This window comes from Zingiber officinale, chromosome 8B (genome assembly GCF_018446385.1).
Source record: "Zingiber officinale cultivar Zhangliang chromosome 8B, Zo_v1.1, whole genome shotgun sequence".
NCBI lineage: Eukaryota > Viridiplantae > Streptophyta > Magnoliopsida > Zingiberales > Zingiberaceae > Zingiber > Zingiber officinale.
This window is the reverse complement of record NC_056001.1, coordinates 53,625,457-53,653,271: the sequence shown is the minus strand read 5'-3', so window position 1 is coordinate 53,653,271 and position 27,815 is coordinate 53,625,457. Positions and strand designations below refer to the sequence as shown.

At 39.3% G+C, this 27,815-nt stretch overlaps 2 protein-coding genes across 4 annotated transcripts; one reads left to right on the top strand and one right to left on the bottom strand.

Annotated features, from left to right (window-relative positions):
- Positions 1-5,638: 5,638 nt before the first annotated feature.
- LOC122014653 lies at positions 5,639-14,832 on the bottom strand. 3 transcript variants are annotated; one of them, XM_042570983.1, is made up of 10 exons: positions 10,787-14,831; positions 10,380-10,527; positions 10,091-10,241; positions 9,377-9,476; positions 7,292-7,376; positions 6,928-7,201; positions 6,792-6,834; positions 6,606-6,709; positions 6,071-6,521; positions 5,639-5,974 (listed from the first exon to the last, which is right to left on the bottom strand). In XM_042570983.1, the coding sequence occupies exons 1-9, from the start codon at positions 14,700-14,702 to the stop codon at positions 6,072-6,074; spliced, it is 5,271 nt and encodes a 1,756-aa protein (XP_042426917.1). In that variant the 5' UTR covers positions 14,703-14,831; the 3' UTR covers positions 5,639-5,974; position 6,071. The 3 variants fall into 3 exon arrangements, with proteins under 3 accessions (XP_042426917.1, XP_042426916.1, XP_042426918.1); XM_042570982.1 differs by having other exon boundaries at positions 5,639-6,521; XM_042570984.1 differs by lacking the exons at positions 5,639-5,974; positions 6,071-6,521; positions 6,606-6,709; ... (1 more) ...; positions 6,928-7,201; positions 7,292-7,376 and adding an exon at positions 7,383-8,762 and having other exon boundaries at positions 10,787-14,832.
- A 1,740-nt stretch (positions 14,833-16,572) lies between these two features.
- Positions 16,573-18,478, top strand: LOC122016359. The gene is made up of 4 exons (XM_042573629.1): positions 16,573-16,875; positions 16,956-17,055; positions 17,721-17,820; positions 18,097-18,478. Exons 1-4 carry the CDS (start codon positions 16,737-16,739, stop codon positions 18,391-18,393), a joined length of 636 nt encoding a protein of 211 aa, XP_042429563.1. The 5' UTR covers positions 16,573-16,736; the 3' UTR covers positions 18,394-18,478.
- Positions 18,479-27,815: the final 9,337 nt, after the last annotated feature.

Below are 27,815 nucleotides of genomic sequence, written 5' to 3'. Positions count from 1 at the left end.
CTCCCGATCGAACGACGTGGCCTCCGAACACAAAAATTCTATTATAGCTGTTCTCCAATCGCTTGGGAATGTGAGGCCTTCCATCCGGTCGATGTGCGCCACCAAGGACACTTACTCAATTGGCTGTTGGATGACGATCGGCGATATTGAGCTAGCGATCTTGGCTAATTCATCCACTGACTAGTTCTCGGATCGGGGGATCTTCTGTATGACAACCTCGGTGAAGTTATTTCTGAGCTTTTTAAAGGCCTCCGCGTAGAGCCGGAGCCTTGCGCTGTTTATCTTGAAGGACCCCGAGAGTTGCTGAGCGGCCAACTAGGAGTCAGAGTACAGTATCACCCGGTGGGCTCCCACATGCCGCGCGGCCTGAAGGCCGGCTATGAGGGTCTCATATTCCGCCTCGTTATTTGTTGCCCGATAATTTAGACGGACGGATAGGTGCATCCGCTCTTCTTGAGGGGAAAGTAGTAAAATACCTATTCCGCTCCCGAGCCGAGTGGACCATCCATCCACAAATACTTTCCACAAAGTTTCGGGCTCGGAATTCTGTACCTCAGTTACAAAGTCTGCCAAGGACTGCGCCTTGATCGCCGAGCGGGGTTGATACTGGATGTCGAATTCGCTGAGCTCCGTCGTCCACTTAATGAGCCGCCCGGACGCCTCAGGGTTGAGGAGTACTCTTCCTAGCGGGTTGTTTGTCATAACGATGATAGTATGCGCTAAGAAATAAGGACAGAGCCTCCGTACGGCCAGGACTAGGGCGAACGCGAGCTTCTCGAGACCAATATAGCGGGACTCAGCATCTTTTAAGATATGGCTCAAGAAATACACTGGCTGCCCCTCTCCGCCTGCCTTTACCAGTGTCGAGCCGACAGCATGCTCGGTTGATGACAGGTATATGCGGAGCGTCTCGCCCACGTTTGGTTTAGCCAGTACAGGTAGTGAGTTAAGATAGGCTTTTAGCTCTTCGAATGCCCGATCGCACTCCTGATCCCACTGGAACTTGGTGGCTCGGTGCAGGATCTTGAAAAATGGCAAGCTCCGGTCGGCTGCCTTAGAGATGAATCTTGACAATGCCGTTATCCGGCCGGTGAGGCGTTGCACTTCCCTCAGATTCCTGGGAGACGACATGTCTTGCAATGCTTTCACCTTGTTAGGGTTCGCCTCTATGCCTCGCTCGGTCACGATATATCCCAAAAAGCGCCCGCCTTTTGCCCCGAACAGACTTTTTTGAGGGTTCAGCTTAACTCCGTACCTCCTCAGTGTTCGGAAGATTTCCTCTATGTCTGTACAAAGATCGGCCGCTCGGAGTGACTTGATTAGTATATCATCCACGTAGACTTCCAGGTTGCGCCCGATCTGCTCCCGGAATACTTTGTTCATCAGTCGTTGGTAGGTAGTCCCAGCGTTCTTGAGTCCGAACGGCATCACGTTGTAGCAGTAGGTGTCGTCCGCAGTAACGAAGCTCACTTTGTCCTGATCCTCCAAAGCGAGCGGCACTTGGTGGTAGCCCTGGTATGCATCCAGCATGCATATCAGCTCGCACCCCGAGGTAGAGTCTACCAGCTGATCGATACGGGGCAGAGGGTAAAAATCCTTTGAGCATGCCTTGTTTAGATCTCGGAAGTCGATGCAGACTCTCCATTTGTTGCTTGGCTTGGAGACCAGCACCATATCGGCGAGCCAGCTCGGGAATTGCATCTCCCGTATGTAGCCGGCCTCCAGCAGTTTCTCAACTTCAGCTCGGATGATGACATTCTGTTCAGCGCTGAAGTCTCTCTTCCTCTGCTTCACCGGCCGAGCGTCCGATCGGACGTGAAGTTCATGCTGTGCTACGCTCGGTGAGACCCCCGGCAGTTCATGAGTTGACCAAGCGAAGACGTCGCAGTTTCGCTGGAGACATCCGATCAGCTCCTCCGTCTGGCCTGCCTCCAGGTCGGATGCTATGAAAGTCATGGCCTCCGGTCAGGTAGGGTGGATCTATACCTCCTCCTTTTCTTCATAAATTAGAGAATGTGGCTTTTCGGTTATAGTGTTTACCTCGACTCGTGGCACTTTCCGAGCGGATTTAGCCTCGGCTCGGACCATCTCTACGTAGCATCGTCGGGCTGCCAGTTGATCCCCTTGGACTTCTCCAACTTGGTCTTCTACTGGGAATTTGATTTTTTTGGCAGAAGGTTGAGACGACCACTCAGAACTCGTTGAGAGTTGGTCGCCCCAAGATCACATTGTACACAGAGGGAGCGTTGACTACGATGAAGTTAGCAGTCCGCGTTCTTCTAGCGGCTCCTCTCCCAGCGAAATAGCCAGCCGGACTTGTCCGACTGGCACAACTTCATTACCGGTGAACCCCTAGAGGGGGGTTGTCATCGGCAGCAACTCGGCTCTGTCGATTTGCAATTGGTCGAAGGCCTTCTGGAAGATTATGTTGACCGAGCTGTCTGTATCAATAAAGATGCGGTGAATAGTGTAGTTAGCTATTACCGCTCGGATGATGAGGGCGTCATCATGCGGGATTTCGACTCCCTCGAGGTCCCTAGGCCCAAAGCTGATCTCGGGCCCATTCGCCCGCACCTGACTGCAGCCAACTGCATGGATCATGAGCTGCCTTGCATGCGCCTTCCGTGCCCTGTTGGAGTCGCCTCCGGTCGGCCCTCCGGCTATGATGTTGATTTCTCCTCGGGACACATTGCTTAATTATATTCTCTTCCTCCCGAGTGGATGGCCTGGGACGCTCATGCGATGCCCGAGGTTGAGTCCTGGGCTGCTGATGATGTTGCCGCTCGGGGGATTTTCTTTCTACACGCCGACCAGGGCTCTGGTGTTGATGTCGCCGGTCCGGTGAAGGCGATCGGTGGCGATAGTTCCTTGGCGTAGGATGGGCGATTGGGGGGAGGCTTCGACAATCGCGCGTATTGTGGGTTGCTGACTGATGGAGTGAACTAAACATGGGAGTCCATACCTTCCCCCTGGGTTTAGGCCGATCGGTCGCTACTTGTTGGACGGCATGCGGCCTTGCTTGCTGATGAGGACGGGCTACCTCTGCGCGGGGTCCTCTCGGTGGTTGATAATTGGAAGGCAGCTTTCGCTCGGCATGAGCTGGTGGCTCGGATGGTGCTTCCTTTTTCCTCGCCATCTGAGCTTCCTCCACATTGATGTACTCGTTGGCCTTGTTCAACATGTGGTCGTAGCTGCGAGGCGACTTTCTGATGAGCGAACGAAAGAAATCACCGTCCATGAGCCTCTACGTGAACGCGTTCATCATAGTTTCTGAAGTGACCGTCGGGATATCCATGGCCACCTGGTTAAAACGCTGGATGTTGACTCGGAGCAACTCCTTCGAGCCTTGTTTGATGGCGAACAGACTGACGTTGGTCTTCTGGTAGCGTCTGCTACTCGTGAAGTGATGGAGGAAGGCCGTGCGGAACTCTTTGAAGCTCGTGATCGATCCGTCCAGCAACCTCCGAAACCATCGTTGCGCCGATCCCGAGAGGGTGGTGAGGAACACCCGGCACTTCACACCATCTGTATATTGATGCAAAGTGGCTGTGTTGTCGAACTTACCCAGATGGTCATCCGGGTCAGTGGTCCCGTTGTATTCCCCAATCGCGGGGGGCGCGTAATGGCTTGGCAGCGGATCGCGCAGGATGGCCTCATAGAACTGCCTATTGATCCGCTCGGGGGACGAGTCTGTCCGTGGCGCCTTGCCCTTCCTTGCGTCGCGGAGGGGTGCCTCATCGGACGAAGAGCCCCGGTCGAGGTTGGCTTACGCGACTTCCGAGGGTATTTGGAATAAATCCCGATGGAACGGTATCGAGACGGGCGGGGCTTCCACCTGAGTGCCGGTCGGCCCTTTCTGAAGTTATAACTAATTTTTAAATTAATTAAATTTTATTTTTAAGGTTTAAGAATTAGGTTATAGTAGTTATATAAATTTTAAAAATATATATTATTTCATATAGTTTTATAAGAATAACGTTTTAATATATATATATAAAAAAGGTAATTAAATTTTGTGTTTAGCGTTTAAGAATTAGGTTATAATTTTCAAGTTAAAAAAATTAAAACTTAAAAAAAATTTAGTACTCATAAGATATATATTTAAAGAGCCTAATAATATATTTTAACTCTGAGGTTAAGTCAATTAAATTTTACCTCTAGAATTTAGATATTGAGTTATAATATTTAAATTTAAAAATTAGATACTCACAAGTATAATATATATTTAAGATTTAAAAAATATTAAAGAACAATTGAGACACCTGAATATTCCAACACTGTTAAAAAAAATTGGCAAAAACACCTTCAATGTAAATTGACAAAGACACTTCCAATGTAGCCTGAGTTAGGATGCGCACGAATCGTCATGTGGCAATTTTATATATTTATAACGTGGCATCTCATTTTCTACAAGTTCTAGGCATGATCAAGAGGGGTGCCATTATCTGGTATGAAATGTCAGTAACATTATTTTAAAAAATAATTTCTCTCTTAATGTTTCAACAGAGTCGAAAATAACACTTGCAAGATGTGGAGCATGATTTACAAGTGATCACAGGTAGCATAGAATTGCATTCTTCTACTAATAAGTCTTTTGAAAGAAGTTCAATAGAATTTGAAAGAAACAAAAATGAGTTAGAGTTGCACGTAACTCAGCTAGAAGAAGAAAACCCCTCCCTATCAGAACTTGCATCTGATTTAGAAGCCCAACTAAAATACATAAAAGATTACAAAGAATCCATCCGACTGGACTTAGAAGATACAAGCTCACTTGCTGCTGCTGATTTGAAGAATGAAGTTGAACATCAAAAGGTAGAAACGAAGTTACAGAAAGCAGAACTAAAACAAAAGCTACAAAAGACAAAAAACCGCTTATTGGAAGTGTTAGAGGAGTCTGATCTATTGAGTAGATTAAATACAAAACTGCAGGTTACAATTGAAAGTCTTATACTCTTCACAAACTAACCGAAATGTTAAAGATGTAGGAGATAGAGTTGCATCGACAGGTTACACTTCTCGAAATTGACAGGTTACACTTCTCGAAATTGAATTGGATGAAAAAAGAAATAATTATTTCTATAAGCAAGTTGAACTACTAGAACTGAAGATTGATACGATTCAAGCAAAAGGCTATATCCGAGAGTGAAGAGGATAGGCACAACTGGACTATGTTGCAAGAAAAAGTTTTGCTATTAGAAACAAAATAGGGAGGGGTCTCACGAAGAGACGACGGCGGTAGGGACGGCGTGGCGTCAGCGGCTCTCGACAGACAACGGCGACAACGATGAAAGACAGCAGGGATCGACGAGCGAGGAACGCCGAGGTGAGGGTTGCGAGGATCGAAGAGCGAAGAAGGCAGCTCTCGACAGACAACGTCGATAGCGACAAAAGAAAGTGGAGATCGGCGAGAGAGGAGCGTCGAGGCGGGGATCGACGAGCGGCGTCGCGGGAACGGCGTCAAAAGTTAGGTTTAAGAAATAAAAGGAAAGTTCAAATGATGCGACAAAGAAAAGAAACATAAAAGGGGAAAAACCGCAAGAGATGTCACATTGGATGTCATGTTTACTGTGCATACAGGCGCGTAAAATAAGATCGCGCACATTATCAGTATTGTATATGTATATACCTCGAGTCAGGATGCACAGGAATCCGCATGTGACGGTCCACAGTAGATATCATTGCCGAAACTTTGATCCACAGTTTCCATTGTATGAACAACATCATTTACATCATTAAGTTTTCCCTCTCAGTATTATAGGTTAGACTGCCTATAGAAAAACCAGGGATGTTTGCTGTTCTATGAACAAGTCTTTGACGTATCGTAGTAGGTTTCAAAACCATCTCATGGCTTGCCACGACGCTGAGAGTTGAGTGATGACATTCCAGATCACTTTCTTACCTGGATCTCCAGCCAACTTCAGTCCCATCCCCAAGCCGAGACAACTGCTGCAGAGAAGGCAGTAACTCATCCAACCTGAAAAGGAATCAGTATAAAAGGGGAAGAAAAGTACAATATGGAAGAATGGATTCGGTTAGCAGGGAAAGGAAAAGAATCGTTTGTGATCATCACTTTATGAGCCATTTGTGGAGGCTGGTAGTGGTGGATAATCCTTTCTCATGATTCGAATCGGCTTGATTAAAGCATCAAGGTCATTGTTCTGCAAAGCATCATTGCCTGATTCAAAGTGGGATGGATGTGTATCATCCTCAGAGACCATGAAACTTGCTTCATCGTCAATTTCATCAGCGGCAAGGGCAATGAACTCAGTAAACTGACCATTGCAGAATAGGTCATTGGCCTTCTTTACAACTTTTTTATCTAAAGAAACTACCAATGGCTCGCCAACCAAGCTAATGTCAGAACCGAAGTAACGCCCCCAGGTGTTGCCTTGTACCACGGTGTCTTTCCTCTTCTTTGTCTTGTTTTTGGTTTTTGGGTGATGAAGCTTGCACTTGGATCCTTGTAGACATTTGCCTGTCGCTTGATAGATGGGGCACACATAACTGTGTTTCTTACAGCACTGCAAATGGAAACACATAAAATTAGGTACATTCTCATTAATTGATCGGGTTAGAAAATCAGTTCCTTAAAAAAGTAATAGAACCTCATCACCATCAACACAGTATCCCTTAAGAAAGCCTTCACAGACAGAGGCATTGGGGTTGACATTTACGTGCCGATAAGAGCAACTTGTATTGGTGCATAAACCTGCACAGATAAATGTCATCAAACAGATCTTTATGCAAGAGAAAAGTCATACAAGTTGGACAAAATTCAAACAGGACTCAACCTTGTAGGAAGTAGGAGCAATCTGGCATTCTTTCTGGAATGATCTGTATGGTAATGTTTATGTCAATTTGGCATAGAAGAGATTGCGAAGGAACTTATAACAGAACCAGGTAGCATATATAAAAAACATCTTCCACCTTGTGAGCAAGCTTGCAGTCCATATTTGAACATGAACCATTAAGAAATTTGGTGCAAATGGCAACTTTAGATGGGTCATGAATGTATGGGCACTTCCCTCCCTTTTTATTGCACTTGCCGAACCGAGTAAAGAATTGGCAGTATTGATTCTTCTTTGCCAAGCGCAATCTGGCGGTGTGCAAACTCCATCTAACTTTTTCACTGGCCAAGATGCGAGTAAGTTTCTTTGGATCTCTGACAAGCTGGTTACCATTACCTATCCGAATATATCTCCTGGAAAAGATGAAACCAAAACAATGAACACATAATTGCCAGAAATATGATAATCAAAAAGCATTGTGAATAAGCATATGATAATCATACTCGTTATTGCCTCCCAATAATTTCTGTGGAACCGAAGATACACTGTAGTTTCTGATTCCCTGATCATTAGCACATGACTGCTCATCTGCACATTGATCCAGAACAATGTATTGCCACAAAAGCATTGTGAAACAGGAGTAAATCCATAGTATAAAAGATTGGGTGGTGAACTTAACCAAGAGTCTAGAACTGAAAATGGAAAGCAATAGCAGGACCAAGGAAGAGACAAGTGCTATCTACTGTATGTTGACTACCTTGAGATCAGTATGTAATTAGAATTGATTTCAAAGATAAGAATATTACTAGTGTTGCTATAGAATTGCATAGAATTTTATAACGAATAAGAGCCATTCAACTAACCCCAAATAGTTGGGGCTGACAACTTGCTGATATTGATGTTGATGAGTTTAATGCAACAAGAGACCCACATGGTACTGGAATTAAAGATAAGTTAGAAAATTAATAAATAATTTAGCATGGAATAAGACTGATAAGTATCGCATATGCTTCCTTCACCACAATCATAGGGAACAAGATGATGAATCCTATTTTCCTTATATGCATCTTCAAAGTTCCTTGTGGCCCAAATAATCATTTTACTTGCCATCCAAATAAGGATACATGAAATGGCAAGAATCTTTTCTTTCAAGTTTGTTCCATATGCATCCACAAGTGCAGTCTTTCCTTATATCCATTAGGCACTTATAAAGGTGAGCCACAAAATTGTTTTCCATTAATTAATAGAAAACAAATAAATGAATTCATAATTTCAACCAAGGCAGGATAGGATCTCCTGATCAAGATTAAGCACCAAAACTTTGCTGGGTAATCATGTTGTCTATCTAACATCCTCCGACAATATTCCAGGGGTTATTTTCATGCTGTAAAATTAATAGGATGAACTGCAATGGTATGGAGCCACTTCAGGAGAAAAGGTTGGCTCTTCAACCTGGCCTGACAATAAACTAAGATTGGACCAGATTAGAGCAACATCTTAAAGTTAGTATATAAACCAAGGCTTAGCTTGGATGCACAAAATAGAATGTTAATATTCATTATGTGTATTACTCGGGCTCAGGTATGAGTACTATCAAGGGTGCAGATCTAAGTACTAGCACAAGCATCCAATAAGAGTACTGATATGAAGCGCTAATAGAGAGACCTCTTTGCTTCTCCCATTGTACCCCTCTTCTTGCTGAGCCCCTTTTCCCTCAGTCCATAAAAGACAAAATTTAGGACTCAAGAGGAAATTCTCATTGCAGAGATCAATTGAACAATTTGCATATCGTAGATGGTTAATTGTTGCCCACCTTGTCCTTTCAATTCCACTAGTATACTGTCGTTAACTTTGTTGGTTTCCTTTCTATCCCCAAAGCCTTGTTTGTTTTGGAGGATACTCAGGGGAAATAGCATCTTTCATTTTCTCTTTCCTTTCCGGCAGTATAGACAGTGTTAGGTCATGTAAATATACCTTGAAACCAGAAGCAATTGTAAACATGTTGGAGAAATGTTTCTTGAAAGAATAAAATTAAGCTAGGATTTAAATAATCAAAAAGTTACCTAACTACAAATAAGAAAGTCCTGATTTTCTTCATACAAAAAATCCAACATAATAGTTAAACAGGCATCGTTATAAGTTCCTACCATTAGGAATCAAGATGAGGACCAAAACTAGAGCAACCAACAGATATAGAATACAACCAATCAATCAACCTTCAATCATTTCAACGTACCAAAGCTCAGCATAATGAACACCCAAATGCAGGCTGATAAGGTTGTAGATGAACCAGTTATGTTTGTGATTAAATGATTTAAGTCCTTTGCTCATGGGTGTGTTTATCCCTTGGGCTAGTTTATCAAACCTTGCGAGTTAAGAAAATTATGTATCATATAAGCATTGATCAAGGTTGCAGTAGCTAACAAAAACAGGTGGAGCATTCAAGCGAAAAATCTAGGCTGGACCAAAGCCATTGACCAAGACCATACAAATAACAGGAACTGCTCATTTTTTGTAAAAGATTCACAAGAATAACATCAAGATTCAAATAATATAATCATTTTAATGATATAAAAAGAATAACTTACTAAGTACGGAATTTATACTATGTTTAAGGCCAGAAATGGAGAAAAGATTGTTTTGTTCTCTGTTCTTCTTCTCAACTTCAGCAACTGCCAATTCAGCCTCCTGTGATAAAGATGGATCAATTGATAAGTTAAGGCTGTGATCATCACCAGTTTCAGAGAGATAGAATTTGACTCGACAGAGATAGAAAGCAAGTGGGTTATGAGAATGTAACTAACAATAAGCATAAAATCATCTATTCCAGCACCTATTGTATGGATTTTAGCCAACTCAAAGGAAAGTCAACAATAGCCTAAGTCAGAGACAGATTCTAAATTCCATTTATAAAATTACAGACCCTCAAAGTATCATAATCCACAAAAGTGTCATCCTCCCCTAACCATCTATTACAATCAACTAGTTTTAAATGTTTATCTATTGTAGCCATTACATTTGCAAACATCACAATTCTCCATAATTTGGCAGTTCGATTATGGAGTTCGACAAATGTCCTATATAGATAAACAAAAAATGAAACTAAGAAAGGTTTGATTAAAGGATTGCATAGAAAGATTACAATCTAAATCATGCATGAGTTGAACATTCCATGGATCTACACTATCAGGTTTAGAAATTGATCATTTCTATAAACATACAAGCGAATTCACAAAAAAATCTAATACCTATATGTGTGCAGAAAACTTAAAATGTAAAAGGTGGTTTTGTTCTCCATCTACCTTATTGACTACTTTTGAGCGTCTTTGCATGGACCTTGACCATTTCAAACTAGATCTACCAAGACGTGATACCCCAGACTTCTTCAGAAAAAACCCATCAGTTCGCTGTGTGTAGAGTGTATCCTTTTTCTTTGCAAATTGCATTTTCAAACTGTATAAATCATGGAAATAATGCTTCATAAGTTAGTTTCAACACAATACTGTGAAGAAACAAATGGGAAAAATAACTTATAATGATAAACCATGAAATGAAAAATCAAGGGATCTCATTCTTCACACAATAGCTTACCTTTGTAGCAATGTAGCTCTCTTCCATGGAAATAGGTAGGGAAGAACCTTTATACGAGGTAATGATGAGATGCTCTTTTTAGATGGTCGTTTTCCACTCAATGTCCAAACATGAGAAAAGCTGGAGTACTTATGTCGTTTGTCTTGAGCTTCATAAAAAAATTAGTGAAAATAAGCTTTATCTCATTCTGAGTATGGATACTTATCAAATCTATCATTTGAGAGTTGTCTAAATCCACATTATAAAAAGTAAAAACTAATCGATTAGATATAGCAAGGATGGTAATTGCTAAGGCTCAGTAATTCATCTATATTTGCATGTCTGAATAATCATAGAAGTGACAAATAAGAGTTGAAGAATATGATAACAACATATGGAGAGTAAGTGAAATAATCTTCAGTACAGACCTTTGTTCAATTTTTTCTTGGGTAGAGTAGAAGTTACACCATTTACAGTAGATACAGAAACCTTCTGCCCACTCATGTTTCCATTTCCGGGAAGAAGCACAACATTACTTTGACCTTCTGAAGAATAGACATTCCTTATAAGTTGGTTCTTGTTTTTCCTATAGTAATAATCAGATGAAGCTGAGGAAATTAATGCCGGACTCTTATCCAAAGAAGAATTAACTGAATCATTGACTTTATGCCCTGAAGCAGCAACCAACTGATTGGACCTGTGTTTCACATATATCACACTCTTACCCAAAGGTTCGCATATTTTATCACTTGTGTCATTCTGATCATTGATACCACCAGAAGGCAGAATGAGTGGATTATCCTGAACATCAGTTGTAGCTTCAGCAACAGAATTCTCTGACAAGCCATGAGGAGCTTCAGACGAATAAACAAAGGTGGAATCTGATAATTTTGCAGCAAGAGGCAAAGGAGGTGTTTTTGGTCTCTCGAAAGTAGTACTAGGGCAGTACAGAATATTGTTCCTAGAATTCATGCTTTTCTCCATGATATCTTTAGTCAATTTACTTGTACTTCCCAAATACTGTGATGGCTGTGTAGGTTCTGTAGACAGTTTGCTCTCAAAAGAAGGATTAGAGCGAGCAAGAATATTGTTTGCACAACCATGACTTCCATAAACAATGTTTTTCTCTGTGATACCTTTGTTTAATTTTCTCGTACTTCCCAGAGACTGTGATGGCTGAGAAGCTGATTTCCTAATAAGACTGTTACCTTTACGAACATAAGAATTATGAATCTTTCCAAGCTTCCTTGGGGATAGTTTTGACAATGAACCACCTTTTTGAGATCGTAGAATCACCTGAGAAATTGAAGAGGGAGCATCCTTTCGATGCCAAGTCTTGTGTCTCAAACTCAAGTGTGATTGAGTTGATTCCTTGGAACAATTAACTGAGTTAGCTCGAATTGGAGTATCTTTTGGAAGTCCAACAGTTGGCATTGTCTTCTGGTTCAAATGTTCTTGTCCATTCACATCTTTTGATTCCATGGATTTTTGTTTCGCAGTATCATCTGATAATAAGTCAGTTTCTTTCTCAAACATAGGTTTACAACTAATGTTCAGAGCACCTTCAACTTCTGGTGCCAAGGATTCTCTGAAAGCCAACAAATATTTGTCTTCTGTGATAACTTTCTGATCTTGGTCACAAATATCTTTAATCAAACCATCTTCACTGCAACCATATCTATCGGCCAACCCTGAATGCAACCGTTCTGGAGCTACACAAGGTAAAGCATCTTGAACTTCACACATGAAAATGGATGAATCTACTAAATCTTCCTCCCTAGGTTTCAAGTTATCAGATTGAGGTGATTTGACATTAGCATGTGAGGCAAGGCAGGCATCTTTCTCATCTGTGGTAATATCTGGAAGGTATCCATCTGAAGCTGTATCCATTAACTGTGGAGGAAAGTTGACTAAATGATTTTGTATTTCCATGCACAAATAAACATCACTCATTGTGGAGTTACCTCCACTAATTTCCTTGAGCTCTTTTGCATCAACATCAACCTCTATGTGCTGGTTGCCAATAGTATGCTGTTTCATTTTTAAGTTGTCACCAAAGATGCTATGACTGGTTAAAGAGGAGGTCATATGGCAAACTGGCATGACTAACTGCTCACTCTTTCTCAGTGGTGATGAAGAATACTCACTGGAAAATGTAACAAATTCTTTGTCAAGGCCTCCCACTTTCTTATTGTCATCTGACCCCTCAAAATTTTGACTATCATGATTCTCATCTATGGTGTTCTGAGCCTGGAGAGCCGATGACAATTGCTCAGTTTCATCATCTAGTTTACCCTCAAGACTGACATGATTGATGGGACTTGAACTGCCAGTGTTTAAATCTCCAATATCCAGTAATGCATTGGCACAATTTTGATCAAGAGTTTGACCAACTTCAATAAATTGCTTTCCCTTTTCCTCTTCATCACACCTAGATGGATCAGTCAAAACACTCTGCTTTGCAGTCTCTGTGTCTACCAATTTTGACTGACAAGACCCTAAATTAACACAAGTAGCAAGTTCAATTTCCTGTTTTTCTACGATACAGTTTGTTTCTTTGACACTTCCACCAATAACAGAATGTAAAGTTTCTTCTTCTTCCCTTACTTTCTCATCCATCAACTCTTGCCCTTTGTTCTCATCCATTGTCACAGTGCTAATAGCCCTCCTTGAAGAATTCTGACGGCTGGCATTATTTACATCTTTAATAGAGGAACTTCCCTGATTATCTGAAGCTTCTGGATCATCTAGCTTTTTCTGAGAAGTGTTCAGTGTGAGCATCTTAGAGATTCCATCCTTTGCCTCAAGAACCAATGAACCAGAATCAACAGGAATAGCAAATTCCTCTCCCTTCCTTGCCAACTTCTTTTTCACTAGCCTTTTAGGTGTCGACCGCTCCTGACCTTTTCCATCATAATTAAGTAAGGCTGATCTCGGAGAAGATGCATCACCAACCAAACTACTTGATTTTAGTGAGAAATTAGGTGTGATTACTTCTAATTGATGCTTTACAGAAGTAGTGGGCTGAGAAACTAAGTCAGAAGGTGAAGTGTGAAACAACGGTTTCTCCTGTAGTCTGCTCCAGACAGATACCCCAGATTGTAACCTAGATAGAGCACTAGGCCTCTTTGCTGGTTGCTTACTGGATGTTGATACTATAATTTGCTCCTTCCCTCTATTGAAGAACGTAGCACTGGGCCTCATTGCAATTTGTTTCTCTGGTGACCATATTATGATTTGGTCATTCTCCTTGTTGGAGGGCTTTCTCTTACCTCTGTTGTCTCCAACGTAATTTTCCTCACAGGAATAGACTGTGCGTGTGGTGGGTGCATCATATACATCTGAAGTGGTTTCAAATTGCCTGTTTATGTGAGAATAAGAATTGCCATGAGATCGCATTGTGGGAAATGGTGACCTAAGATGTCGCTCCAAAATAGGACCAAGTTCTCTCGTATCCTCTCTATCTCTACCTATATCCCTATTCCTATCCGAATAAAAAGGCATATGCAGTGGTCTTTCTCCTGTGCTATCCTCTCTATCTATATCAGAGTAAGATTTCATCGGTGGCAGCAAATACCGCCATTCAGCTACATGATCAGCTTCCCTCTTTCCATCTATGGCAACAAAGTCCCGTGGAGCCCTAGGGGAAGAGGCGCACGGTGGAATTGTAGAAGGATTGGGAAGCAAGATACGGTGAGGATGGTCGATCTCTTTGTCCCAAACCCTAAGATGCTTCTTACTTGGACCTCCCAAGTGCTCCTCCAGATCAGTGTCTTCCAACCATCGAGGTCTCTTCCTTCTTTCCAAATCTACAGCAAGTTCATCCCTATAAAGATTTGCACGGGAACAAGCCACATGATGCCGCCTTTCCTCATCCTCCCACCTCAACCGAAGCAAATCTTGGCTCTCGTCGACGACCACCCTAAATCTATCGTCATTAAAAACACGACTTTCCGGGGAATCTCGCACGAAATTCTCTCCGTGGCCCATGAGATGCGGCCGGAGAGAAGGGTAGCGATCTTCGGGAAGGGGCGAGCGGTCAGGGAATCTAAGCGGCAGCTGCGAGAACGGATCTATTTGATAAGGGACTCGAAGGCGGCCGCCGCCGCCGCCGCCGCCGTCGACGACGGGTAGGCGGGTTTCGTGCTCGTGGCGGAGAGATCGGGCGTGATGGCTAGGATAGGGCTGCGGCGAGGGTGTGGACGAGGGGAAGGAAACATGGTGGTGGTGGTGGTGGTGGGATTGATGAGAGTAGTAATTGGGATCCACCAAGTGGTGAGGCGGCGGAGGGTGCGGATCGTACCTGGATCTGGCGACGAGGCGCGGGGAATCCAGCGGATCCATCGGCGATGCTGGATCGAAGGCCTGCGGGGGAAGAAGAGGAGGAAGCGATCGTGGAGAGGCGAGGAATTGGTAAAGGCAATCGACGATTCGATGACGATAACGAGAGCTCGTGGAATCGATCAAGATATGGGGAAAGCGTAATAATTAAATCATTTATTATTAACAACTCTTTCATAGTAAACTTAAATATGAAGGGTAAAAATGAAAAGGACGGTTCAAATTATGTAAATTATTAAAAAAACATCCTTTTTAAAAAAACTCAAAATGATATTTTATTAGAGATTGTTTCTCAAAAATACTTTTACTTTTGGATATTGTAGTACTTATCCATTCTAACAGCTACTAATCAGCTGAGCTAATTATTTTTTAATAATTTTAATTAATTTAAAATAATTATAATAAAATTTAAATAATTTTAACTAAAGAATATTTTAATACTAATAGTCATCCAAATTTAAGATTTAATATTTAGCTACAATTATTTTAAAAGAATATTGACTAATTTAAAATGATTTTGATAAAATTAATATACACTTTTTATTAAGTTGGTAAAAAAATATTTTAATATAGTAACTTATGTATAGTAATTTTAGCCCCAAAGTAACAATCCTCTCCCTAATCTCTAACTATAACTTCTCAATTTACTTTCTTAAATGATAATGATATTGATGTATATAGTAATTTTGATAAATAAAGTAGTTAATTTAACATTATAACAACTTTACAAAGTTATAACTAAACCTTAAATTTTCAAACTCTAAACGTTAAATTCTCAACACGATTATAGTAAAATAATTCAATTGTTTAAATTTTATTAAAATTATTTTAAATTAATTAAAATTATTTTAAAATAATTATAATAACTATTAATTATTTCTATATATTATATTATAGTAAAAGGTAATTCTACCTCAAGTGCCCCTTAAAAATCATCCCCAAATTATATGAATAAAAGTAAATTATATAATTAATTAATAATTGATCGTCAAATTAACTAGATGGTGGAGAATCATTTTTACATATTATATCAACTACTAGTAGTTGTTAGGATTGAGCAATTGGTGTTCTCTTAGGTCGGTACGATGGATAATATATAGGGTATTATCATATAAAATTTTAGGGTAAAACTTGATACGCTCAAATATGCATTCTTCATCTCTTGACTATTTATACTGATAACTAATATCCACTCATAATTATTAACCTAAAACATAGATTGGCATGAATCATTTTTTACCAAAATGAAACAGACTAAATCAATTTAACTGAAATCGAATCAATCCAACTCTTATTTTTTTCAAACATTATACATTTATATTTGATTTTAATTTTTTATTTGGTTAATTTGGAATTGAAGACTTAGGATTCTTAATTTAAAATTTTAAGGTCTGACTTATTAAATTTAATCAAATTAAGAATTTTTAAATTAAAATTAAAGTAAATTAATCAAAAGAATTGATATTTAAAAAAAAACAACCAAACTGAACTTTTAAATTTCAACGGTTAATTGAGTTTAAATGAATAAAAGATATTATAAAACAATCGAATTTAATTTTCCAAAATTTATTTTTTAAAAAAGAGATTGACTTTTTTTTAAAAAAAAATTAATTCAATTACATTTATTCATTAAAAATCTAACTATTGCTTATAATTTGGAAGAGCCTTTATTTTTTCGAAATATTAACATAGACGGGCTTTGAGATTCGTGTATTATGATCGACGTTGTAGATGGTATATGCCGCCATATGAGGCATGTCACTCCGTGATTCGTGCAAGTATGATGTACACCATGATCGTCGGTGTAGATCATATCTTCCACTTTATATAGCAGCACAGAGGATGACAATGGTCGCAACCCGCCAATCTCTTTCTTCACGAATCTGGAAAGGAAGACGACAACGGCAATGAAAAGGACAAAGCGGTGGAAGAAGATGAAGCCAAGCATCGCGTGCGCTCCGATCCTGAACGCCATTCTCCCCCTCCTCCTTCCTCTTCTTCTGGTCCACAACGAGGAGCCAGAGCGAACGCCGCGCGATGGCGAGGCGAGATGTCTGGGAGAAGCTTCCGCTGTCGGTACTGGATCCCTCGCCGCCACGAAGAAGGTCCTCCTATCTACGTCTACCTGAGCAGATCATCCGCCTCTCCGTCCTTAAACTGGACGGCTCCTCCTTCAGTACCATCTTCAATTCCCAGTGTGCTCTGCAATTTTAGGTTTTTGGTTGCTGGGTTGTGACATTTTCAATTTTTTGTCAGATGTGGAGGTCGCGAGGGCAGCGACAGTGGTGGATCTGAAGATGAATATCGAGCACATCTTCGATAAGCTCGCAGAGGAAGGGGGTTGCATTATTTCTTGGTAAAGCTGTTTTTCTCACCCATTGTGCACGTCGATGAGGTTTCTGTTTTCTTATTTGTGATATTGTTCCATGATCGATGTCATTTTAGCACATTATCTGTTCCTCCGAGATTAGATAATCTATTCCGTAATCACTATCATTTTAGTCCATTTTATGTTCTGAGAAAAACTCCAACATTTCTCTGTACAATTGAATGTTCATTTGCACAATTTGAGTCTGGATTTTATCTTATATAGTTTTACCTGCCAATTCACCATGTTGTGTTTTCCACCAAGATTGAACTTAAATATTCTAGGTACAGATGTTCATATGGTTTCTATCTTTATATGATAGATATCAATTTACCAGTGATTATTGTCAATTTACCAGGATTTGAGTGCACTTGATTGTTCATTTTCCACAATTTGAATCTAAACATTGTCGATCACAGTTCTGCGATTGATATCAATCTACCACATTGCGGTTTTGACCAAAACTGGAACTTGAATATTTTGGGTATTAGTCATGTTCATATTGCACAGCTTGAATAATGTTTCTTCATATCATACAAGTTCTTGGACCACTGTCAAGTTACCACATTGGGTGTTCTCTCATGATTTTAACTATCTTGACTCAACTTTCTGGATGTGTCTTGAACGATCATCTTATAATGAATTTTTTACAGGTCTCATGTTTGGGGCCACTTCTGCTTATGCTATCATGAGTATAAGTTAATCGACGATGGAACTCGACTACTAACCCTGGGAATCAAAGATGGTGATCAGGTTTGTGTGTACAATCCTTTCTCTCTAATGGCAATGAATTACCTTTTTTGATAAACTTTGCCGCCACCAAGTTATCAGTATGTTCAAAGCTTTGCCTAGATGGGGCTATATTGTTGGGTCTTATACTCAACCCTTAGTCATTAGATCATTTCACACAGCTAAACTTCTTTAATTTTCAAAGGCAATTAATTATATTTAAAAGTAGCGAAAATATAGATTTCTAATTATCTTTGCATATTTGATCATAGAATGAAATCAGTCTGATCCCATGTGCAGCTTCATTTTGCAAGACACACCTCGCCCAACCAAAATCATCTAAGAAAGACAGACACGGCTTTGTTTTTTCTTCGAAGGTCATTCACATGGCAGCATATTGTAAAAGAAGTCGACAATGATGCTCGTAGTTGCCAAGAACAAGAAGGATGTATTGCATCACACAAGAACTCCAAGCTGGGCCATCTCTTTCAAGGATGGAATGATGGATTAGGGAGCTCTTGTAAGACAAAATCAAGAGGTGTTAGTACAAAAATGGTCAGACGTCGCAAAAGGATTTCTTGGGCGATATGCTACTAATGTGTTATTATTATGCTTATGTAAGATGGACCAAAATAATTTAAATGTGTTTAAAAAATTAATACTGAAAATTTTGAATTTAAAATAATGGCAGAAGGATTCAAAAAAAAACATGTGAAAAAGAATGACTCTTTACTTGCATGTTTTTCATAGTACTCACCCCCTTAATGGTGCTCAACCAAAGAGCCATAAAAACCTTTTTTAATTATTATTATTTTTTTAGTCCTGCAAAAACCAACCCAAAATTATAGAGTTAAATAGTTCACTTCGAATAAGTTTAAACTATCTAGATTTACCTGACTAGAGCACAAGTCAAACGGAACATACCTGACTAGAGCACAAGGCAACTCTAACGAACTGAACCAAACATTTAGAGAACACACGACTCTTTTATTCTTATGTTTTTAAGTTGGCATTACTAATACTAGATTGTTCATATGAAAATTTTTCATGGACTACTAAAATAAATTAGGAAATATTTATAATAAATGGATAGTCTCTCACTTAGTATTTTTAAATAAATCGTCTGTTACAAAAAAAACTTATTATTAATTTATTAATTCTAAAATTTAATTCTTAATTATCTTTAAAAAAATTAAAAAGATGCTCTATAATTGTACCATCATCCCATAGCATAGCCACAATCGTTTGACCATAGTCGGGAAAATTACCATGAAGGAGATTGATCCTGTCCGAAAGTTAAGGAGACGGAAGGCTAGGGATGTAGCGCTCACATTGACCTCTTGCGGACTCCACGCGAACCTGCAACACAGACTACGTCAATGTCGATTCAGAGAAGGGGTCCCTGGCGTTGACCCTCCGACGCGCAAGTCAGTCACCGACGGTGAAGTGGAAAGCGGAGCAATAAGAAAACTACTATAGCGCAAACAGTGAATATCGCATATCTCCGCCGATACTTGGACCCCCCCTTATATAGAGCTCCGGTAGCGTGCGTGCACGCTTCCCAAGGCAAAATGCTTCTCAAAGGTTTCCCTAAAAAGACTTGTCAGAAAAGTGTCTCTGACACAGCACCTTAACAGGCCTAGCATATCTTTGAAGTGACAGTGGAAGTTTCCGCTTGTACGATCTTCTAGCTGTCCATGCCTGGTGCGGCGACACCAACTCCCAAAAGGATGTTACTGGATATCAGAGGGAGTGTTCTGCTAGGTCGAGCGGGTTGGCCGCTCGGTTGGAATTCTGCCGCTCTAGTGCCTCGTCTAGCTAGCCAGAACCTTGTTATTTCTCCATGTGTGTCTGCTTGACCGAAGGTCCACTGTGTTATTGTCGAAACCTGTTGTCGGGCTGAGTGGGGTAGTTGCTCTACTGAAGCCTGTTGCCAGGCCGAGCGGAATAGCCGCTCAGCCAAAGTTGAACTTTGCATATCTTTGTTGTCTGGCCGAGCGGGGTAGCCGCTCGGCTCGACCTCTGCACATTGTCTCCCTTGAGCGTCGGTTGTTTGGTTGCTCCCCGTGTCGGAGGCGACGACGAGTCTGAGCCTTCTCCCCAACCGGGGCATACCTCGCCCGATACCATCTACACATTGACCACCTTGACTTTGACTTCCTTTGATCTCCACCATGACAGCAGGGTGGAGCCTTTCATCATGAGACATTTAATCAACATTTTGTATATTTTTTTTATAAAATATTTTACATAAATATTATTTCCTAAAAAATAAATAAATTATATATATTGTGGCAAAAAGGCGAATACGCTCGCCCAACACGGAGGAGATAAATCACGGGCGGCTACTAACCTTTAAAATAGTGACTAGTACATAAGAGAGGTATTTACCTCGGCTTTGTCGAGATTCGAACCTTAGACCTCATTGTGGCAACATCTCATGTGATAGCCACTAGACCCATCCGAGGGGACAATAAATTCTATATATAGATAGATAGATAGTTTTCTCACACTCCTTGATATATGGCTAATTCATGAGTACCATCGTATTAATTTAAAAAAAAAAACTTTAGCTAAAAATTAAACTCTAAATCTTTAAAAAAAAATTAACACTAAGTTATAGATAAGCAAGATAACAAAATTATATATAGAGAAAAATGATACCTTACATATCCTTAACTTGTACACTCCTAGATGACTCTCAGAGGTCCAGGCGTCTGGATGCCTGCCCAAGCATCTCGATTGGGTGCTCGGGCAAGCATCCGGACTCCCGGACCCGTGAGAATGTGTAGGAGTGTGTATATATATAAAATTTGATATCCTGTCCGACTCATCGTCTGTGACTAAGTGAATGCTCTCGGGACGTCTGGATTACTTCCAGATGCCCTCACACACTCAACTGCATATAAGAAGTTGGATAGGGTATCATAACCCTATATATATATATATATATATATATATATATATATAGTTTTCTTATGCTGCGGTGCATATGGTGCGGTGCTTGCCACGTCAGCCGTGTGAAAACACAAAAAAAAAAACGCTGCGGAAACAAAAGACGCACACTCCGTGAACCCTAGCAGAAGCTGATTTGCTCTCCCTCTCCGAAACTTGTCACGATCCAGCTCCTCTCCGCGAGCCGTTTCCACCTCCTCTCCGCGGAACCACCTCCTCTCTGCCAGCCACCTTCCTCTCCGCGAGCCACCTCCTTCCTCTCCGCGCGTCTTAGCAGAATCGCCTATCACCTTCCTGTTTGACTCTCCACACACTTTCCTGTTTAAATGTTTATGTTTAATTGAGAAAGCTTCTTCCTGTTTAAAGTTTCTGTTCTCTATTTGTGACAAAGATGTTTCTTGCCTATCCAAATGGGCACATTCTTGATACTCAGATCACTTTTACAATTGAGATCTGTCTTAGATTCTGATATTGTAGCAATGTCCATAAATGAATTCAATTTGGGGTAAAAATACTTAAGTTTATGGTACTAAGAACTATGATACCTGAAAGAGATGAACTCATGTAATTCTCTTTTTTATTTTTAGATTATGATATCATAAAGATTGAATAAATATAATTAGATGCAAATTATATTTGTTTCTTCCTGTTTTTTTTTTTACCTTTTATAATACATGTTATGGGGAGAGAATGATAAGTTTGCATGTTATTTGACCTTTTATGATAACTTTGCATGTTGTGTGCCCTTTTTATATTTGTTTCTTGTTTTTTTTATCTTTCATAATACACATTAGTTTGCATGTTGTTTGATTCAAAAAATTTTAACTTTTATATCGAATTAAACAGGTCAGTGTTATAGCTAGATTTCAATACTCAAATGGTGAACCCTTTGATTTGATTTTAGCTTCCTATTTGAATTTCACAATCTATATTATAAAATTAGAATTTCTGTTTTAATGTTTATTTATTGTAATGTAGGGAAAAACATATGTGATTTTTGTTGGACGGAACCCCGGTGTTTATGATAGTTGGGAAGAAACTCATACTCAAGTTAACAAATATAGCGGTGCATTGCATAGATCATATCTCAGTAAAGAGGAAGCATTTAGAGCTTTTAATTCATACAAGGAGAAACAACATGCTTTCATTGCCCCTACTATCCAAAAATGTTCAAGGTCAACATCGAGTCATCTTCAAATTCTGGTGAAAAAATGAAGCAGACAGAGGAACTAGTGAAGTTGATAAAAAGTCAACTAGATTTAGCTGATGAATATCGTCGTAATACAGCTAAGATCGCCAAGATATGTGAAGAGATTAAAAAAAAATGGACTCTGTTCATATCAGTGATTAATTAATAGACTTTATTTAGTTGGATGAATGTATTTGACGGTAGACTTTTTTATTTAGCTGGATGAATGTATTTGACAGTAAACTTTTTTTATTTAGTTGAATGAATGTATTTGATAAAGGTGAATTTATATTTATTTTTTGACATTATTTTTTTTTAAGGTTCATTTGTGTCAAATATGACCTTAAGCTGGCCTAATTATAAGTCTGTTGGTATAGCAGAATTTAGAGCCAAAATAACTCTCTAAACCAGATCATGCAGCTAGCAAGATGTTATCTCTCTTTTTCATTTCTGTTCTTTAGTTACATTTAAATAATAATAGTAGTAGTAGTGGGTATTTTTGTGGGACAACAGTTGCATATGGTCTTCATATTTTTGTTGCAATACCTGCATCTGGTCTTCACAAAGCTTTTAGTTGCAGGCAAGCATTAATAGCACAACCAAGACTCCTCGTATCATTGTTCTCTCATTTTTTGGTCCTTTAGTGGAGACTTTTGCCTACATAAATGAATGAGTTATTTTCTATGATGATTGTGATCAGGTTCGAGACTTAAGTAAGAGAAAGATTGATATTTTTTATGTGATAATGCAATCTCACTATGAAATGTTCAATTGTCATTGCACTAAGCAAGTGATCTCCCACATTTACCACGGCCAGAAATGAATTTGATGGTACATCTAAAGAGTTCATAAATGGTCAAAGTAATAATTTATATAATAGAAAACTCATCTTCGTATTTGACGGGTTAAGGCGAACAAAGGAAGTGAAGATCATACTTTTGGCATCAATGCAACAACCATCTCAGTTCTCGTTGGTATTCCTTGCTCCAGAAAGGCCTATGATCAAATCAGTAAACAAGGAAGGTTGATCTAGAAAGGAAGTAACTAGGCAATCAACTTACATTCATATGACAACTAGAGCTCTCAAAAATTGAATAACTACCCCAAATTCATATGACAAAGAGGCAATAAGTTGATAGAAGAAGTCAATCCCATCTTGCTGCAATCAGGACTGAAAGGAATTGTGCATGTTTCTTAGGTCAATGGGACAATCTAGACAAAGAGAAACATAGCATGACCTAAGACCACTACCAAACAAGGAATGAAAAATTCATCTGGGGCCAAAGTATCATCTTCAATATAGACCTCCAGAAGCTCAAAATTCACAACTCCTGAAGCAGTAAACAAAAGAGAAGAAGGTGCATTCACGAACCAATAGCGTTGCAACCCCATTCCTAGCAAGAATCAAACTTTAAGAGAAGTCCATGCTCACTCAAGGCCTTTAAGACGGAAAACAACATCTATTCATCAAATCAACTGGAAGAAAATAAGCTTCTACCAGTGTAGCCAAACAACTTACGTACATCTTTCTTACACGAAGTAAAATACAATTATGCCTTAAATCAGAACAAAATCAGCATCCCATTACATCATAGTTAAAAATGTTGTAAGATTTGCCACCAACAAAAACCGAATTGAGGTAGCAACCTGATGTCTGGTTTGCTTGTATTCATGATCTCTAAAACTCCAGGCCTTGTTCATCAATGTGAATCATCAATTAATATCCATTCTTGCCTAAAATAAATATTAGGAGACAAGCTTGAGTGAATAATGTATGCAAGAATTAAGACTAGATACAAAGCATATTATATTTTTCACATAAAATATGACACTAAGTGAAATAATTCTTATTTAACACTAGGCATATTTGACACTGTATATTGATGCAAATACAGCAATAACACAAAGAAACTAAACATGCATATCACAAAAACAAGGGGACCCATACAGACATGTACAGATTGGAAAATTCAGTATTATTAAACTATCAAAAACATAGTAAACATGCACAGATTGGAAACTACAGCATCATGCATATCAAACAAGGGGACCCATGTAGGGCAAGTTTTCTAAAACTAAAACTAAACAATCAATCAAGCTATCACAGAAACACTTATTGCCTATAAGTTTGTAATGGGAATGTCAAAAACAAGAGTAATATATTTACCACTACCATCTCAAAAGACAGTATGCAAGCATCGTAACATCCTAGTGCATATTGTTAGAACCTGAAACACAATTTATTAATTTAATTTTTTCAATAAACCTCTATAATTTAACAAATTTTAATTTTGATAGTACCTACTATAGATCACAAATCCGGTTCATATGTGTCGTCAACACTGTTAGGATTATTATCTCTAGTTGATCTGCTAATTGACACATTGTCATATTTACAAAATGTAATAAAATAAATTTATGTTTGCAAGTAAACTTATAATAGAAATGCAGAATAACACATACGCTTGTAAATTTAAACAGTTACGCTTATCATGTGACACTCCTCGATGTCCGCATCCACGACAAAGCCTAGAATTTGATGTTGATTTTTCTTTTCATGATTTTAATCTCTTCTCACGATTTTAATCTCTTCTCACATCCCTTAGTTCTTACAATAGAAGGATCAATAATACCAAGGGTTTCATCAATGAATTTTTTTTCTTTGATTTCTATCATTGCATGTTGTATTAATGGACATCTCTTGAATTTTGTTATAGATACAATCAAATTGTTCTTCCAAGAAGGTTGTCCTCTCATTATTCAAAGATGCATCATCAACTAACACTGAAGCTTTATAGGATAACCTCGAGTGCCTCGACATCAAATATCTTTCTGAATCTGGATCATCAATGACATTTTGCTCCCCTAAAGCATATATTGCTCCAACTTTTGCATTTCGCGTCCATCGTTTGAGTATATATGTATTAGGCAAATGAAACACTTGGTTAATACGAAAAAAGTTAACATATGTCTGCATGGAATGCCATCAAACTCAAATTTCGTGCAGCTACAGGATATGTAATCCCTTTGTTTGTCATGCGTGAGCACTCTTGATTTTGAGGACGAGGAACTTTGAAATTTCATTATGTGGTAAACCACTGAGGCAACTCCTGTAAATGTCTGTTGCGCATAATAACTATAACTCTCGATCATTTCACTTTGAAACTCCAGCCATTTTTTTGTGTACAGTTTAACCATTTGACCTTCCATTGGCCAAGTTGTATTAGCCTTGGGATGCTCATTCATATCAATATGGTCTGCAACTAACTCATTATGTCTTTGATGTCTCAGTGCTCTATTAAAACGTGTGATGAAATCCATTAATGAGTTCTTATTTGAGACATATTTCTTAAAAAATGCATGTGAGCCTTCAGATCTTTGACTACTTAACATTCCTGCAGAAAATACATGGCTAAAATATGCTGGCACCCATCTGTGTCGCAATTCATACATCAAGGACAACCAATCATTTTTCTCTAAGTTAGCTTCCTTGATAGTCTCTTCCCATGACTTTTCAAAATCATCAGGTGTTGTAGAATTTGCAATGATGTTCTTTATGCTGTGATAATGGTTTCAAAAAGTCAAAGGGTCTAATTTTTCTAGGAATTTGTTCAATATGTGCCATAAATAATATTGATGCACTGTTTGAGGCAAAACCTGTGCAATAACTTTTGTCATAGCAGGATCCTAATCAGTGATGATAATGTTTGGTGCACCTTTAGGCATGACTTCTAAGAACTTTGTAAGTAACCAAACAAAAAACTCAGTTTTCTCATCACTAAAAAATCCGCAACCAAAAATAATTGTCTGATGATGATGATTAACTCCTACAAATGGTGTCAAAATCAAACCATATTTGTTGGTGTTATAAGTCGTATCAAATACAATAGCATACCAAATACACTGTATGCCCTTCTTGATACATGATCAGCCCAAAAACACCTACTAAATCTGTTATCTGAATCAGTCTCGTAGGCAAAGAAAAAAGATGAATTCTTCTCTTGCTCAGATGTAAAAAACTCGATCATTATTTCTGCATCAATACCCTTTTGTTCATCCCTTAGATTTCTCTCAAAGTTTCTAATATCAGTTTCTGTACAACCTACCCGTTCAAGGTCTCCATACTCTATCTCTAATAAACGCATTTGTTGACAAGTTGGTACATTGTCATCTGAAAACTGTTTTGTCAATGCTTTTTTGGTTGCCGAAACACTACGATATGAGCGTAGCAAATGCACCTTTGATAGAGTCAAGAGCGGATGATTATAACCTTCTATGAAGTTGCAGACAACTCAATCCGGTCATGTCTGTTTCTTGACAAATGCAATATTTCCTTACAACCCGTTATAACTATGCCACGTGTTCTTTTCCTTGTTTGTTAATCAGGGTTTGGATGTTTATTATATCGCATTATATCTGTATGCCCCTTTTTAAAGCATACAATTTGTTTCCACGTCACTTCATTTGTCATTTTATTTTTCTTGCTCGTGCTATTCCTTGAACTAAATCCGACCTCTCGTGCATATTGGTTATAGAACGAATATGCATCCTCTAGAGATGAAGATTCCATTCAATTTTTGGCTTTCGATCATCTACCACTTGGGGAATGAATTCTTGACCATCAATTTTATTTTCTTCCATTTCTGGACGCCCTCGCATTATATAGTAGAATGAATAAATAAAAGCTATTCCAATTAACATAATAAAACAAAAGTGATTCTGATATAGATACAACATCAAGTAATAAACATAATATAAATAAATTAGTAGATACCAATTGCTATTTTTTGATGTTGGGCACACATATATCTTCTCCTAACAGAGCATTAGCTAAGTTAAATATGGAATTGAATGTTAAGAATACAACTATAAGTTACATGTAGCACTGTTCAGGTTTCTATTACTTGAATCTCAAGTTATACATCTTGCATTATTTCTATAGGACTTTCAACTTAGCATTTTATTATTATTTCAATTTCTAGAGCAAACAAAGAATAGAGCAAAACTTCTGGAGAAGGATAGTTTAATTAAATGTATAGTTTAATTTTCATATCGATGAACACATAATAGAGCAAACAAAGTACCGGCACAGAAGCTTTTACCGGAGAAGGATTTTCCAGGCGAAAACCTAGCCGTGCAGTTTGATGTGGGCGGCTGATCGTGGCGTGGGTAGAGATATGTCGCGCCTGATTTTCGGCGGGATAGGCAATTCTGCTAAGGTTCGAGGAGAGGGAGGCGTCGGCGCCACTTCTGCTAGGGTTCACGGAGAGGGAGAGCTTGCAGCTGGAGACGACTCGTGGAGAGGAAGGAGGTGGCTCGCGGAGAGGAAGGTGGCTCGCGGCAGGAGGTGGCTCACGGAGAGGAGATGGCTCGCAACAGGTTTCGAAGAGGGAGAGCTTGCGGCTATAGACGGTTGAGCAGCGTCGCTTCTGCTAGGGTTCGCGGAGAGGAAGGTGGCTAGCAGAGAGGAGGTGGAGATAGCTTGCGGAGAGGAGCTGGATCACGGCAGGTTTCGAAGAGGGAGAGCAAATCGGCTTCTGCTAGGGTTTGCGGAGTGTGTGTCTTTTGTTTCCGCAGTGTTTTTTGTAGGACCATTAGATTCGATAGAGGGGGGGTGAATATCGATTCGAAAAACAAGAGTTTAAACGCAGCGAAAAAGTAAAATAGACACAATGGTTTTACTTCGTTCGGAGCCTGTGACGACTCCTACTCGAAGGCTCGTGGTCCTTGACCACTTTCGTTGGGCAATCACTAGCAATTCGGAATAATGATTACAAAAGAACCGTACAAGTAATGCTAATGAAAACTGAAAAACAAATACCGACAAAAAGGGAAAAGAACGGAGCGTAGTGTCGGAGCTTTGTTGGCGTCGCAC